At 46.5% G+C, this 16,643-nt stretch overlaps 2 protein-coding genes and 1 long non-coding RNA gene across 9 annotated transcripts in view; 2 read left to right on the forward strand and 1 right to left on the reverse strand.

Annotated features, from left to right (window-relative positions):
- Positions 1-840, reverse strand: part of LOC105839218 (growth factor receptor-bound protein 14) — a 295,416-nt gene extending 294,576 nt beyond the window's left edge. The window contains exon 1 of the mRNA XM_028193105.2: positions 244-840. The gene's annotated coding sequence lies outside the window, so the exon portion shown is untranslated. The remainder of the gene's footprint in view (positions 1-243) is intronic.
- The window catches only part of LOC105839217 (SET and MYND domain-containing protein 4), a 207,352-nt gene that overhangs the window by 156,164 nt on the left and 34,545 nt on the right, over positions 1-16,643 (forward strand). The window contains exons 1-2 of one of the 7 annotated variants that reach the window (XM_028193104.2): positions 9,279-12,407; positions 13,252-13,396. The exons of 4 other annotated variants lie outside the window; for them this stretch is intronic. In XM_028193104.2, the coding sequence (XP_028048905.1) occupies positions 12,047-12,407; positions 13,252-13,396 (506 nt within the window). In that variant the 5' untranslated portion in view covers positions 9,279-12,046. Of the gene's footprint in view, positions 1-9,278; positions 12,408-13,251; positions 13,397-16,643 lie in introns of those variants that run through there. 2 more of the 7 variants (XM_012685375.3, XM_012685374.3) reach the window with 2 other exon arrangements.
- On the forward strand, positions 1,007-7,783 carry LOC118647396. The gene is made up of 2 exons (XR_004964676.1): positions 1,007-1,160; positions 7,142-7,783. It is a non-coding gene; the product is annotated as an uncharacterized LOC118647396 (long non-coding RNA).

Here is a 16,643-nt window from a genome sequence, read left to right on the forward strand (position 1 = left end):
ATTTTCTCTCTGATTTCTCTCTCTCTCTCTCTCTCTCTCTCCCTCTCTCTCTCTCACTCTCTCTCTTTCTCTCTCTCTCTCTCCTTAAATTCTAAATTCTACTGTCGCGTATCATCGTCTCGCACGCATCTCAAGCTCGCGTCGTTCGCGGAATCGCGTTATCGCGCAAAGTGCACGATTATCACGAGAGAGAAAGTCGAGATTTACGTGGACATTTTTCCTCCCCTCTTACGTGACACTCACTCGTCTTCTCTCTCTCTCTCTCCTCGTCCTCCGTTCCGCCCGCGATTCAGCAGCAGGCAGCAGGGGGATCCGTTGGTGCGCCTCGTGCTTCCCGTGCTTGTCGCGAGACGACGACTTGAAAGAGTGTCGCGGCTTCCAAACTTCACCCACTTCACGCACTTAATTTTTCTCTCCTCTCTCCCTCTCCCTCTCTCTCTCTCCCCACCGCATACACCGTATATCAATCTACTACACTCGACCGGTGGTTACCGTCGTGCGACGCGCGGCTCTTCTCGCCGCGGAACCGTGTCATCTTTGGTCTCCGGTCGCCGCGCACTTCCGATCGCGTTAACCGAACGGAGGAGACGGAGACCCCACACATATGCACATATACATGCACAGGCACACGCGCGCGCGCGACAGGACGCGTGTGATACGCCGCGAGACGTATCGCGCGTCAAGATCGTCGTGGCGACACGTGGCACGCCGGTGATTTTTTTCTTCTCTTAATCCGCCGTGATTATTATCGTTGTCGTCGTCGTCGTCGTCGTCGTCGTCGTGCGTCGTGTAGAGACCGGCATGATCCCCACGCTACCTCGCGCAAACGAACCGCACGATCCTGACGGGCCGAGGTCGCGTCGCCTACTGCGAGACGGCGGCGCGAGGCGTCTCGCAGCCGCCCGTCACCGTCCGTATACGCCCGAGCCGGCGTGCTGCTGCGTGACGTCGCGACGCCCACGCAAGATCGGGCGGGCGGGATGCGCGCGCGATCAGTCGCGCGATCTCCATCTGACTGGCGATTGAATGGTGACAAGGACAGAGAGAAAGAGAGAGAGGAGAGAGAGGTGGCGGTACAATTGACGGATTGCTCGTGATCGTTCGTGAGAAAGTCTTTCCATGTCGGTCGGATTTTGACTCAATGCCGCGTTTGTTGTTAAGTAAGTAGGAATTTACATTTTGAAATTACGTAACGACACGAGTAATTGAGGATGAATAATGAAAGCGACGAATCGGAAGTGAATTGTTGAACGCGCATGCGAATGTAAAAGATGCGAGCTGGATCCGTAAGTAATAAAGTAAATTTTTAAAAACCACGAAATGTGGAAATTTATATTGATAGAAACTGGTCTCCGCTTGAGGAGAAGAAAAAGAATTTCATATATCGAACATACTGGTTTTTAATGATATGCACGAATCTCCGAAATGACGCAACGTCATATCGCACGCTATCGTTTTTTGTCGCGCATCGGCCGTCGCGCACGCAATGGATACGCGCGCGGCGAGCGATACATTATTTCGCGGCGGATTACGGACGTGGGCGTTAATTATTAATCGTCAATTGCAATTAGCGCCGCAGTTGCAACGTATCCCGATCGATAGCGCGCGCCTCAGAATACATCACGCGCCGCGGCTCGTAATTTTATTTTATACGTACGTCGATGGAATTATAATCTCCACGCGATATGACACGCGTGTTCTCTCTCTCTCTCTCTCTCTCTCTCTCTCTCTCTCTCTCTCTCTCTCTCTCTCTCTCTCTCTCTCTCTCTCTTGCTTCCCGACGTGGTGGTCTCCGTGGAGTAAAACGCGCGAAATATGTAGATGCGACTCGACGAATGAATCTCGTTGCAGGCAACCGTCGGAGAATCGCGCGAAACACCGGTAATTCTGCGGCACCATTAATAATTCGTCGCGTCATACGGAACTTCGGATACGGTGATGTTCCCGCTAGAGAAAATTCAGGGGATTCGTTAATCAAATTTTGCGGCGACCGGGGCGACATCGTGAAACATTTATACGTATCACCGCTATTACCTCGGGGAGTATATGGAGACTTTCTTTAAAAAAAAAGAAAAATGAAATAAAACGAGGAGAATATAAAGACCGTCTTAACACGCCATTAAGGTAATTGCGAGAGTGAAGTTTAAATATTAACAATAACGAAATCCACGTTGTGGCTAAAGTACTCGAGTCACATACACGGTATATACGACAAAGAAATGTATATGAACCGGTCGTTTTGCGAAATTACACGGGTCCGCATTTCTATTAAAATCAGTCGCCGGTAGTATATCGAGGCAACGGCTCCATTTCTTCCTCAAACAACATTATTTCAAGTATTCCCCGTGCGTTCCGTGAGCAAGTACGTCGAATCTAAGAGCTATTAAGTTAGATATACATCTAGCGAATGAACAATGAGCGAGCGCGCTTTCGGTACGAAAACGTGAAAAGGAAGCGAACAAACAACGTCCGCGGAAAATACCCGCAGCGCAATTTCGAGAACCTCTTTTTTTCCCTCTTTCGTTGTTCATTAGCTCGCGTTAGCTTATCCTCGTAAACGGATAAGACGAAATGAGCGAGAGATCGCGAAACGTCGAGGAAGAAAAAAAAAAATTACGGATCCCCAGCGATAATTTAAGACCGAATTCCGAATATGTTGAAAATTAAATATTTGCGACGTTGGCGCGTTGGCGCATTAATTGCGTCTTAATTTCGCGTCGCACGAAATGTGTGTGCGCGTGTGTGGGTACGTATCTGTTTACTCGCTGGAACGAGTGCGTGCGTACGAGCGTGCGTTTCCAATTGAATCGCGCGGCCCGACGTCCGCCGGCTAATTAGACGGATTGCGTGAAACCGCATGTTCCGGACTATCGATTTCCGCACGCGGCGGATAATAGGCGGACTCGCCGCCGCCTTATGTCGCCCGAGGAGCGACGACGATAGTTTCTCGCGACTCGGCAGCCTCGTATCCGCCGCCGCCGCCGCCGCCGCCGCCCTCCCGGATCCCGCAACGCTACTTTAGCCGGGGCAAACTTCCATAACTTCGTTCGCCGGATGGAATTGAGTTTCTGCGGCTCGAGATAAACGACCGATGCGAGGCGTCCCTCTCTCTCTCTCTCTCTTTCTCTCTGTCTCTCTTTCTCTCTAGCCCGGGATATTATTTTAAACGTCATTGACTCTCGATAAGGAGGCTAACATTTGGACCCCGAAGCCCTCCCTCTTCCCCTCTCTCTCTTTTTTTCTCTGTCCACTTCGCGCCTCTTCTCCCTCTTGTCGTCCGCCGGGAGGCGCCAACGAGATAAAAGAAGCGCGAACTCTCATTAACTTTATAAAGCGTCTACGTGAATTCGCTCGACTAACGTTAATCGATACACTGTCGCTCTAGCCGAGGCGGGTATTTTTGCGCGTATATGTTTAATTGATCAACAATTGGTAAATATGTTGAGTGATTGAAAAATCACGTGCGCTCGCGAATTTTTGCCATGCGAGAGCTACGTCGTATCGCAACTTTCAATTAACATTCATACGTAGAGGAGATCGCGTCCAGAGAGACGCACGTTTGAGCTATTTGTATCTGTAAAGTCTCTCTCTCTCTCTCTCTTTCTCTCTTTCTCTCTCGCCCGCTAAAGAGAGCGAAACACGGTAGAGTCGGAAGACATTCCGCAAAACATTTTTACTCGCCGTTTTCCGCGCGTAAGAGGATTAAATTAAAATGCTAACATCGAGAAATCGCTTTCATCTTTATGAGATTGCCCGGCGTACGCTTTGCAAGCAAGCAAGCAAAAGGGGAAAACGCGCCGGGGGGCGGGAGTAGGATGGGGGGAGGAAGGGGAAGAAGGAAAATGCAACGCGGACGGTCGTACTGGCGGAGAGAGAATCGATCGATCGAATTATCTCGCTAAATCTGCGAGCAGAGGGAGAACCGATACGCGCGTGGCTCTCGGCGAAGATTTCTACGTCACGAAATGCATTCGGGGCCCCATTCCGCGCCTAATTGACTTGGTTAACGCAACCGTTCGCGGAGCGAGAAGGAGAGATACAGAGAGAGATACAGAGCGAGAGAGAGAGAGAGAGAGAGAGAAACACACTTTGTAACTGGCGCCGACAATTGATGACGGTTCATCGTACATTCAATGTCATTATTGGTTGGCCCCGCGTAATGAATTCCCCGCGTGGAACGTGATAAACGATTACCGATCTTCGGGCGAAACGCAGCCTGCGCGGACGGAACGGACGGGCGAGCGCACGCAAATAAACGCCGTAATTAACCGGCTTACAATTAGGCTTACGACGACAAACACGCACGCAAACTGCGCAGTCCCCGGCGCGGTCGCGCGGCGAACCACCTGATGATTCGGCAAGATTTCCGCGGGTAGTCGCGTCATGGGCGATTGCATTCCGCGGCCGCGGCCATACTTTACTCTCGTTCGCGTTTATTCGAGGCGTGGAAGGGAGGCAGGATGAGAAATCGTTCGCATAATGCCCCTGTATTTCCATTAAACGCGAATAAATATATGTTGAGCGAGCGCGCGGAAGAGAGAGAGAGAGAAAGAGAGAGGGAGGAGGGAAGAGTCCAAACACAATCGATAGGCGGATGGAGATATTTTCTCTCTCTCCGCTCTGGGAATTAAATTTCTCTAGGTCTAGGCAATAGGAAGTATAAATAAGATTCGAGCAACTTTTATCTCGCTTTTTCCCCCCTCCTTCTTCGTTCCCATCTCTGTCGCTGTGTGGCACGGCGGGCTAGATTTATGTGGAAATAAAGCATTCGTGCAATACATTAGATACCAAAAGATCGATAATCGAGAGGAATGAAAGGGGAACGCTCGCGCCGGGGGGATGCCTTTCAAAAATCGATTTTCGTCTTTGAGAAGGCGGGACTGGGAAGGCGCGTTTTCTTCTCATTTGCGTAAAGTGCTCTCCGCGAGCGTATCCGGCAACATTATACCGGGACCGCGAAAAGCGGTCCCGCGGGGGCCGTTCACGATAATTTATTGCGCGGTTTTCGGCATAAACTAGTTTGCGGAGACGCGACGGTTTCAGTACGGGATCTGCCCACGGATAGCCACGGATTACATATGAACGCTGCAAGGTCGCCGTCGGGAACACCCCAAAAACCTCCAGTACCATACTGCAGACCGTAGTGTGATGTGAACAAGATGTTTTCACACACAGTTACCCTACGTAGAGTTCTGTTTTTTTTTTTTTAAGCATCTGCATCTTTTACGTTTAAAATTGCAAGAGCTTTTTTGAAATATTATTTTTATAATATAAAGAGCGTTGTTTCGTATTTATGAAGTATTAAAAAATTTTAACTGAGTCTGAAAATAATTTTGTTGGACCATCAGAATAATTATAAAGAACGTTCAAACGTGATGAACAATACTGTAAACAGTTTAATTAATATTCTAACAATTTGCTTGAGCGTTCAGATCTGTGGTAAATACATTCTTTGCGCGTGCAATTATTATTTATTCGCACGCATCTCGATCGTTATTGACTTGTTGAAGTTTCTCTGAGTTACATCATAATTCCAACTTCTAAAAATCGTGGCATACTTGCGTACTTAAACAAATAGCTCAAGATAGAATTCAGATTAGAGTATAAAGAAATGTACGTGCGTGTGCCAGCAGTTTTCTTCGTACATTATAGCATATTTTATCGCATTTTTCGAGCTCGTCGAACTTATCATCGAATGTTGCGAAAGAAAGTTGACGGGTTCTCCGGCTGGCTCGCGATGAGATTGATGACTGCGCGCTGACGCACTAGAAACTCTCCGAAGAAAGAATCCTCGGCTTATCGAACGGCACGAAGAACAAAAATTCGCGGCTCGCAAGAAGCGGCGGGCGACGAAAAAAAAAAAAAAAGAAGAAGCCGCCGCTTGCGCACGACGAGTTTTACAGAAGCGCGCGTCTCTCGTTACACGCACGCTCCGGTCACGTTCAGTCGAGGAGGTCGTGTGAGCTGGTGTAACACACCGGCGAATATGATATCAGTCGATCGTCCCCCGACTGTGTGACGGACGGTAAATTGATAAAGAGAGATTGCGAAAGAGACGCGCGAGAGTGTGCTCTTTACGATGGCGATAAAAGAGCGCTGACGGGACGCCGAGCGTCATTAAAACGCCTCCGTCTTATTAAATGTGAAAAAGTTACGTAAAAGTCCCGATAACGCTCGTCTCGTGTGCCCAGATGTCTCTAAATAATTACACTCGCGATAAAAGAAATACTCACTTGTCAATATATCATGAAACGAATAAGAACGTTCGAGAATTTATATTGTCCCGTGATAATGCGTCCCTCGATATTTAAGCGAAGCCCGCGTAGATGGATTTACAAATTTTTTTTCTTTTGTTCCTCCTTTTTCTTTTGAAGATTGCTTATCTGGCAAAGTTACGGGCATTTGCGACGCCCAACGTACGATTTCCATTCGGTGTCGTGTGTTTAGAGATCGTATTGCGTGTGTTGCAAAAGACGACTAATACGTTTATTGTGCCGATATAAGCGGGAATCGATCCGACAATTCTCCGCGCGGCAGCGATCGAGCTGAAAATCCACGCTAATAAAAAATCGCACTCAGCTCGCTGGAATAACCAATAATATATTGTGTATCGGCTGCCCGGTGAAATTTTTGGTGTCGTCGAAATATCCGACGACGCAAAGATTGAGACGTATACGGGCGAAATTATCAAGCGCCGATCGCGCGATGTGAATCCCGGTAATCATACACGCCGGAGCTACTTTCCGGAAATACACCTGTTCCGCTCCTAATCAGCAGGAACGCTTCACTAAATACGGTTTAAACTTTGGTCTCTAGTTACCCTGCCGGCCGCGCGAAATTTGCATTTAATGACAGTAGTCAGCCACGGCGGGACGTGCAGAGGCGAGGCGAGGTGTTTGGCCGAGGAGGGTGCGATGGTAATTTCGCGCCCTTATGGCTTACGATTAAAAGAGGCGAGAGTACACACACGGGGGAAATTAATTTGAATAAACTATAACGCAAGAACTAAGGTTCATTAAAAAAAAAACGGAGGAGGGGAAAAAAGAACGTGCGTCCGATAATGTGCGTGAAGGGCGAGATGGAAAGGGGTGCCTCGTCCCCTCGCGACGGACCCCATGACTTTTTTTTTTTTCTTTTGCAGACTGCAGCCACACGAAGGCGGCCACCGCCGCCGCAACAGCAGCAGTAGCAGTAGCGTCGGGAAGAAGGTCGATAAAAATACCATTAAGATCCCCCGGCGAATATTCTGCTGGCATTATTGTGCAATTTGCTCGAATTACGCGAATCAGCCGCGTCTTTCTACCCCGACACGCGAAATGGCCTTGCCTTACTTGACGGAAAAAAAAAAAGAAAGAAAGAAAGGGAACGCCATTTAGCGTCCGTACGAATTAAACGGCCGCCGGGAACTTAACTACGAATTACGGCGGACGGGGGTTTCGTTTCGGCGCGCGTATCGCACGCGAACGTCCCGTTTAACGCGTGATTACCAGTATCGCCGTTATCGCGTAGTTAAATATGGCGCGCGGGTTAACAGATGTATCAATTATTAGCGGCTAGCTGAGCGGCCGAATACACATTCTAACCAAACGTTCCTCTTAGAGAGAGAAAGAAGGAAAGAGAGAGAGAGAGATTCATAGAGCTCGCGGGAGAGAGGATTCGAGACCGATAAAGCTGCCAGCGTTTTGCTTTACCAGAGCCGCGATAACTTCCCATCTTGGCTCATAAATCGACCCGATTATCGTGAACCCTCGACAAGATATGCCGTCAGCGAGCGTTTCCTACCGAAAAGAAAAAAACACGCACGAGAAACGACCGCGCCGCACGAGAATAGGTGTTTCAAAAGAAAAAGAAGAAAAAGAGCGATTGCCCGCAGAATTTAATACCCGTCGTGTGGTTTCGTCCGAACCTCTTGGTGAAAGGAACTTTCGTTATCTTACGGTTAGAAGGGGGGAAGTAAAGGGATCGCGACGTGGCCGGAGATATTTTTTTTAACTCAACGAGCTCGTTTGCAATTGACAATTGGGTATAGATTAGCAGCGGCGCATCGTCGTCGTTCGTCACCGTTTGTCGCCCAGGGAAGGAAACGAAAACCGTCGTGTTTCTTTGCGGGACGCGAACGTACAAATTGACTGAGGATTCTGAAAATTACGAACTAACATGGGGAACAGAAGTGGAAAGATCTTGGGTGTAATAATTTAATAAACGCCCAGCGGAGAATTTTTACTACCGCTCTTGTAGTGGGGAATGAAGGAGAGAAATCTTGCGACGACAATGCTGAAAAATTCATACGCCCGAGAGAAGAATATGAGCGGGATTGCGAATAGATAAGGCGAACACCTGACACGCATATGACAACTAACGGGGGATACGTGGTCGGACGTTAAATCGATACAACTGCCGACGATCCTTCGGGAATTTCATATGACGTTACTGCGCGAAAGGTTCCATTTACTCCAAGAAGTCAAGTGTCGATATTTCATCAGAGAGCAGCGGCATCGATACTTTACGTTTTCGAGGATGGTGAACGTCGGTGTACAAATTCTCTCGGGCCGGACGACCCGACGGAGCTCTACTTCGTTTTAAAACGTGCCCGAAATATTTTAACCGGGGAATGTAATGAGAAGTTACGTAGGAACTAATTGAGAAATTGTACAGAGTGTCTCTTTTCGACGACTTTATTTTGCAATCGTGAATTCCTTCTCGAAATGGTGCCCATTTAATTTTAGTAAATACATTGAGGGAAAAATCTCTTTTTTTGCAATTTTTCTTTTTAATGTTTCGCATTGTTAGCTGAGATGTGAATTAAAATAATTAAGTCAAATTTATTTGAAATTGATTAAAAATTATAATTATAATATAATTTTTTATAATAATTATAATACTTGCGGTATAAGCACACATTATTAATAATATTTTCTTATTTCTTTCTAAAGCTCGGAAAGAGTTTTAGTTTTTATATGTATGTAATTATTTATTAATTATTAGATAATTGTAGACACGTTATAGCATAATTATTGAAAAGAATAAACGTTAAATTGCCTGAAAAATCTATTGTTAAAAAATATAAAAATGTGGACGTGAAGTTTATTGTAAAAAAATCCAGAATTATTCAATTTTAAAATTTTTTTAACTTACAGTCTTAAATTTTAAATATTTAAATTAATTTTTTTTAATGGTATTTAAATTAAAAACTTTCTGAATATTGAAATTTATTGAAATTATAACATAAATTTTTAAAGTTAAAAAGATTTTATAGAAATAGTAAATTTCAAGAAACAAAATTTAAATAAACAGTACAATGCTGTGATATTTTAATGTAAAAAAAAATGAGAAACCAAAATATTAGTAATTCGCATAGTTACAATTACATTAACAGTTACAAGTACGGAGTAAATTCAGAGGAAAATTCGGGGAACTGAGATTTACCGTCGAGACGATGTCGGATCTAGCTCACCATTAAGTGGCCGAGGGGAAAGTCACGTAAGAACGTATAGCACGCGGGAGCTCGAAGATTTCGCTCGGCGCACAATAGCAAAAAGTCGCAAGGTGCGGAAACTCCGAAAGAGCGTGGAACGTCACGGTACGACTTTATTACACGGCTAGTTCGATTTACGAGTTACTCGAATCCAGGTATTTTCTACCGCGGGCAGGTGAGGCCGGCGGGGAGAGGCGGAGGGAGGGAGATCAAGGACGTTCGACGATAAATTTTCTTGGGCTATAATGGGGCTCTATGGGGTGGTGGGACGGACAGTGACGGGGGTGGATGTCGGGTGCAGAGGTAGGATTTCTGCGTCGACTCGAGGAGGCGACGCCGGGGTAAAACCTGCACGGTACGACAGTGAAAAAAGGGGGACGAGGTGCGATGGCAGAGGGATCACGGGGACGACGACGTCGGGATCGAGAGTGTCGTTATCGACGAGAAAATTTTCGTGGCGTCTCACGATTACTTGACGCTTGCGAACGGACGAAGCCAGAGGACTCTGCGATGAGGAGCGAATGCTCCTCTCGCGAGTCGTTTACGATCGAAATAGAACGTGTCTAAAATTATTTCTCTAGCTGTTCCAGACGTGGCGAAAGAGAAGATAGAGAGAGGGGGGTAGGTGAGAGAGAGAGAGAGAGAAAGAGGAAGAGAGAGACAGCTTCTTCCGTTCTTAGAAGCGTTCTATCCTCGTCCCTCTCGCCATATATACGCACATATATTTGTCCCTCCCTTTCGTCCGCATTCTAGCGGCGTTTTCAGTCTAATACCGGTCTTCCGTCCTAATACCTCGTTCGTGTCTATAAAGTAAACCCCTCATAAAGCATCGAGCCGCCGCGAGAGAGACGTGAGGAATCCCCGGGTGCTGCGTTTTTCGCGGCGAATGAGAGTAGTCGAGAGGATCTTTAAAGTTTTACTCGCTCCGGGCGGAGGAAGAGGAGGAGAACGGCGGACCGCCGGTAATCCGTTTCAGTCATTCCGTATGCGCTCGGGTGTCCCTCGACTGCGGTCGTGGTGGTGTTCCAAAACTGCGAACCGACCTACGAAGAGGGAATCAGAAAGAAATCGGAAATGCAGGCTTAGAATGGTTGAAGAGGCGAAGTGAAAAGTTTGCGTAAAGGGCAGTCAAACGAGCCGTTCAAGTGAACTTTACTTAAACGTTCGAGCAGTGGACGGTGGAAATCTAAAGTGGGAATTAAAACCGATGCGGTTTCATCGATGCCGCGGACCCGGAAAGGACGTACCGACTCGTCGATTAATGGCGAATATACGTTGGAGTTTCTGTTATTGCACGATTGAATTTGTAAATATTGAGATATAATTTGGACATTACTCTTGTCGTTTGACGAAAACACACGTAAATAGAAGTAAACAACAAAGAGGGAGAGGAATTGGAAAAAAAAAAGACTCCGGGTATTCCACCATCCGATATTCCTGCAGCAAGCAATTTGCGAAGGAGATCCTGTGGAAGGACGCTCGTCTGGCGGGGGAAGTCCCTTTAAATTCGGGTCTCGGCTGCTTCTTGATAGAGAATCCCCGAGTGGCTATTTCTCACGGGCGAATAGAGTCGTTTAATTCCGTGGACTCGAGACGAGAGAATAGGAATCTGCCCGCGCGTCCGGTCCTCGGTCCTTTTATCATTCAATACGGGCGAAATGACTTTTTTCGGACTCGCGCGCACCCCCTGCGCTTCGTACGCGGTCCAACTTGTAAATTATTTTCGCGCAAACTCGACTCGATTATTATCTACTATTTTCACCGGTAAAATATCTACGCTCGGCTGTCTGTATGTACTCCTGGTCGTTGCTCCCTGCGAATCGCGCCGTCTAACTGCTTCTTAATCCCCGGGAGTTCGGGGTTGACGCGCGCGTTCGACGGCGGATACAAAATACACCGAAACACGTAGCTTTTGTAATATTCAGCGGGATCGGTTGTGGTGCGACGTCGAGTAACGAGGCGGACTTCTGGTGCATCGGGTACATCGACAACTGCAGCTCGTAAAGAAGCGAAGAGAGACGCAGACGGGGATACTGATTGTACTCCTGAGGAATTCACCTCTCTCACAAAAGTAGAAATATGCGGGAAGATTTAATCAAAACATAATTACCTGAGAATATCACGAAAACTTGGATAAGAACGTAATAACTGAGAGGTAAATTAAGATAAAAATCTTAAAAGATAAAAAATTTTCTCTCTCTCTTGCGCGCATACAGAAGAAAAAAACGTCCGCAAAAAGACGAGGCCAAACGGGGAAGGTAAAAAGTAGGGAGGAAGAAAAATATATAAAACCGTATACATTATACAAAACTGCGCCTTAAAATGTGGAATAAAGGATGTAGGGAAGGGGAGGTCGTACTTGTACAAGCGACGCAATCGTAACGAACTGAGTGGGTACACTAATCTGCGATATAAAAACGGACGGGTCGTATTTTAGGCCGTCTAAAAGGACGATTCGCTCGCATACAGAGAATCTCGTTAACGGAACGCGCGCGGGGCGAGTCGAGGGAGGGGAGGGAGGGTGAGAGGAAGACGCGCGGCACAAAGGGCGCTTTCCCTCCGTGCGCAAGAATGCAGGATCAGGATGAATTTTACAGGAACCTCTGCTCGTCGGAGACGCTGCGCTCCGGCAGGAGGGGCTTCTTCCACGATTTCAGCGGGCACGTGATGCAAACCGCGGGCGATACCTGGACGTCGGGGACGTTCGGCCGGATCGATGACGACGTGGGGCGGGTGAGGGCGATCTTCACCGACGCGAGAGTAAAGGACGCCGTGGCCGACACGCTCGCAAACGTGAAGCCCCTTTTCAGGGACAAGGATGCGGAGATATCCCGGCGCAAGCGACTCGAAGGGTACCAGCTCGCCGCCGTCGGCGAGCACGAAAAGGCCCTTTTGCTGTTCAGTCAGGCTGTCCTACGTGCACCTCAACCAGGTCACTATAGAACCCAAAAATGTCCATTATCCGAATTGAGAAGATTTAAAATTTACATCTCGTTACTTATCCTTACATTATATACATTTAAACGACGCTCGTAACTTTAATTTGTTTATCTTTAATGTTTGTTTCTCTGTATTTTGTATAAACAAAATCACTATCGCTATTACCCATAAAGTAATGTTTTACTACATGAGTTATCTATAACAAGTGCGCAAGATTGATGCGATTATTAAGGCGGATCGCTATAATCAGTGATCGTTGAATTCATGGTTAGTTTTGCTAATATAAAATAATGCACTTTTATTGTTTCAATAATTAGAACGCGAATATTTAATGAAATCATATATAATTATTATTTAGTACAAATACAATGTAATTGCTATTTACTTGATTTAATTATTAATTACTAATTAGTTTAGATTTACATTAAAGCGATGATTTGCTGGAAAGTTAAAGATCATTTACCGATGTAACTATATATACGTATAAACGCCATCCGATTCTTTCTCACGTCAAATGAATATTTTAATATTTCTATAAATCCTAATGCGCACGTAGGTCTGAAATATGCCGTCGACGGGTCGATCGCGTATCGCTCTGGCGCAACGCCAGATCCGTACAACAAGTGGAATAAATACTTGAATCTTACTCACCGCGTATTCTGGCAACATACGTTAATCGGGCGAAAGTTCGGCGGCTTTCATGGCTCCGTTGACTTTGCGCCGATATATCGTTTGCGTCCGGGGTAATCGGTAATCGATGAGAGCGGGTCTGTCGGGGCCGAGCAGCGATATTTTCCCAAATCACACGGTATTGACAATATCTGTCTCTATATCAGGTGGAAACAAGACGGTTGATCAGGGTCTGTCGTTGCCCCTGGCGCTGCTGGGGAGAGCCGGGACCTTTACGGCCCTCAAAGAGTACCATTTCGCGCTGGAGGATCTGCGACTGGCCGCCGAACACGATCTGCCGGACAAACCGATGTAAGTATTCCCACCTCGAGTTGTGAAGGCTCGATTTCAGAAACGGAAAACGACGTTGCGTCTATCGTGGCGGCAACAAAAGTACGAAACTGTATGCAAGAAAAAAAGACGGAAAAATAATGAACGTTATACAAGTCTGACATCTCGAAGCAATTAGCTTTAGACATAATATCTTTCATAACACGAATCATACATTGAGTTGTATAATCCATCCCAAATCATCGGGAGAGAACTCGAGGCTGAGAAATCGCGTTCCAAAACAGCTCGTACATAATGCAAGGAAATTCGATCGGCCGAATTGCAAAACCATCTCACTCTGAGATCTCATTGATTCCTCAAATATCAGTTTTTGAAGTGGAGGCGCGATCTTATCTATTTCGCGACACGCTCTCTTTCGTTGCCACGTTGTGTTTCCCCAATCGCTCCCCGCAATTTTCCCGGGTCGCAATCTCCCCGCGGACGCGCACATACGAATTTAATCGCGGATGTATCAGTATCCCGGGACGTACACACTCGCCTGGGTCCAGGTAAGAGCCGGTTCGAACCCGATATAACGAGGGATGAGGTGGGATACGCGCGCGCGCGCGTACTTCCTAAAATATTCAGAAGGGATGGGCACTTGCCGGGTCGGACGGCGGCCGCTACCGAACGAAACTAGACTCCGGTTTTAGCCCACCCTCTCTGCGGTGCCGTCGTTGGCTTCCCGCTAGGTTAACCTCGTGAAACTAGCCGTACGACTAGACGAAGTGGCCTTTGAGTAGACGAACAATAAACATTTAATGCGGCGCTTTTGAGAGCGGCATTAACCCTCCGGCCAATGAGACGGGGATTAAGCGCGGCGAAAGAGCCTTGAATTTTTCAACGCCATTAACTTTACGCGAAAAGTGCGTTACTTAAAAAGAAGATTTCGCGATTGTACCGGGTAGAGGAATCCCGGTGCACCGCGACGCGGGAAACTTTGGTCGGGATCACCGCCGCCGCCGCCGCCGCCGTCCCAAAATTATCGTCGCCATTATACATTTGTTCCCGATACTTTAATCGCCTTTGCGCCGCGAACAGGAATTCACTAATGCGAAAAGATTATCGTAAACATTACGCGCGGGACATTGCACTTTTGTCTCGTCTAAAAAGTCTCGTCGAGTTTCCGCTGTGAAAAGAGGAAGGGAAAAGGGAAATGAATGAGTGCGATCCCTCGTTTATTTCGGCGAAAAGGAGTGAAATTTGAAAAAATGTCCCGTGTAACAAGCCCGGGCGATCTTCCAACTCGTCGTCCTCGGCATTACTTTCCGAATCGAAAGGAATACGAAACGAACAGCTGATCGATGGTTTCGTTATCAAGTGTTTGGACCACTCTGTACGTGACACACGCGCGCGATACTGTCGCTGATTAAACCGCCATTATACACCAGAGGAAAATATCATAAAATCCCTCACGGCGATATAATAACGAAGATAATTTGCTCTGTGTTCGATCAACAGATTAATGTGCCATAATACAAAATAGCGTCATAATTACAAAAAGAATCTCTGTCAAATTAAAAAAAAAATCTGCGTAAATATAGGCGTACGTTTTAGAAAAATTTGTTTCTAACATTTTTTTTTTAACGTTTCTTTATATCAATTCTCGCGACACATAATCTCCTAACAAAAATATAGTAGAAATAGGAAAAAAATAATTTTATTAAATCAAAATAGTATAATTAAAAAATACCTTATGTTAAATACACGTGAAAATATTATAATTTTAACAGAAAAAATGTGAAAAACCTGAAATTCTGGGAGGGAGGAATATTATTAAAAAAAAAAAAAAGATTCTGCGAGCTCGGAAAAAGTTTGTATTACACAACTAAGCTTTAAAATTTTGAATTGCTCGCGTATTGTTTCGGCGTAATTACATCGCAATCTGATGCTACCAGAATTTTCGGAAATTTCGTGCGTACAATCTCGCTTTAACGATCCGCATTCTCCGGTTTATCGACGCAGACAGACATAGTTATCATTGCATCAATCGCCAGTATAGACGCGAGCGAGCCGCGCTCATCGCCTGCGTCGGTGGACGTACTGCAAAATCGATAATATAAACACTGTGCAAGCCGCGGGCGGGCGGGCTGTAGTAGCTGTTCTGTCAATTAAAATCGCAGCTGAATTAATGACGGATAAATGCGAACATGACGGATTACGCAAAATGGATTTTATCCGGCCCGCGCCGCCCGTTATCCGTCCCGCGCCGCAAACGGCGTTATACACGCCGGGCGGAGAACGCTCGAGGGGCGTGGAGGGGGGGGGAGGAACGTTCTAATTATAATTGCGACAATTATCGATGAGCGTCACGCGGAATTCTCAAACACGGCCGTGTCATTAGAAACCCGACGCGCAAATGCGCGCGTAACGAGCACGCCGGCGGTGGATATTATCATTTTCGGCGATTACGGTGTTTTACGATCGCTCGAAAAATTTGTATGAATAATATGTGACGCGCGCGCGTGACGGGTATGTGCATGTATGCACATAATACCCATCACGCACGTTATAACGACAGAAATTATCGGAGTTTCCCCGCTCTGGTTGTAAAACGGCACTTTCTCTCTCTCTCTCTCTTCCTCTCTTTTCCTATATCTCTCTTTCTCTCTCCTGCGTGAAATACGCAGATTTTTGCGAATGTTCTCGCGAATAAAACAAATAATATTTTGCAGAGGGAAAGGACGGCGCGTTGCGAAATAATGTTCGCGGGATGACACTCGAGAAAACACGTTTGCTTTATCACGGAATAATAGTCAGCGTATTTTGCGCTAGTGTAATTGCGAGGGGGGAGGGGGATATCTCGCGAAAACAAAGGCGGAAGGAGAGGAGCGGAGTTCCTTGCCACGGTTCCACATCAAATTCCATTTTGTAGCCATTTTCGTGTCTCGCGTTTTTATCCGAACGTCATAGTTAAGAAGTACGGAAAGGAAAGCTAAAGTTAAAACGGAAAAAGGGAGCCACCCCGTGGACGGAATGCACCGTGCTGAATTTAAATCGAGCCAAAGCGATGCGTAAGACAATTTATCTTTCCCCGCCGAAGGTACAAAAATACTCGGCGGCAGAATATTCCCTTGTCGAACGCAAGAACCTTTTAAAACGATTCTCGATGGGGGAAAAAAAGAAAGAAAAGGAAAGCGATCCTCGCTAGGAGGATTGACATTTATGCCGTTCCTCGTCATTGTCGCGATCATTCGGCGTTAGGGTGTCAAAACGAAACGATAAATTC

This window comes from Monomorium pharaonis, chromosome 9 (genome assembly GCF_013373865.1).
Source record: "Monomorium pharaonis isolate MP-MQ-018 chromosome 9, ASM1337386v2, whole genome shotgun sequence".
Classification (NCBI taxonomy): domain Eukaryota; kingdom Metazoa; phylum Arthropoda; class Insecta; order Hymenoptera; family Formicidae; genus Monomorium; species Monomorium pharaonis.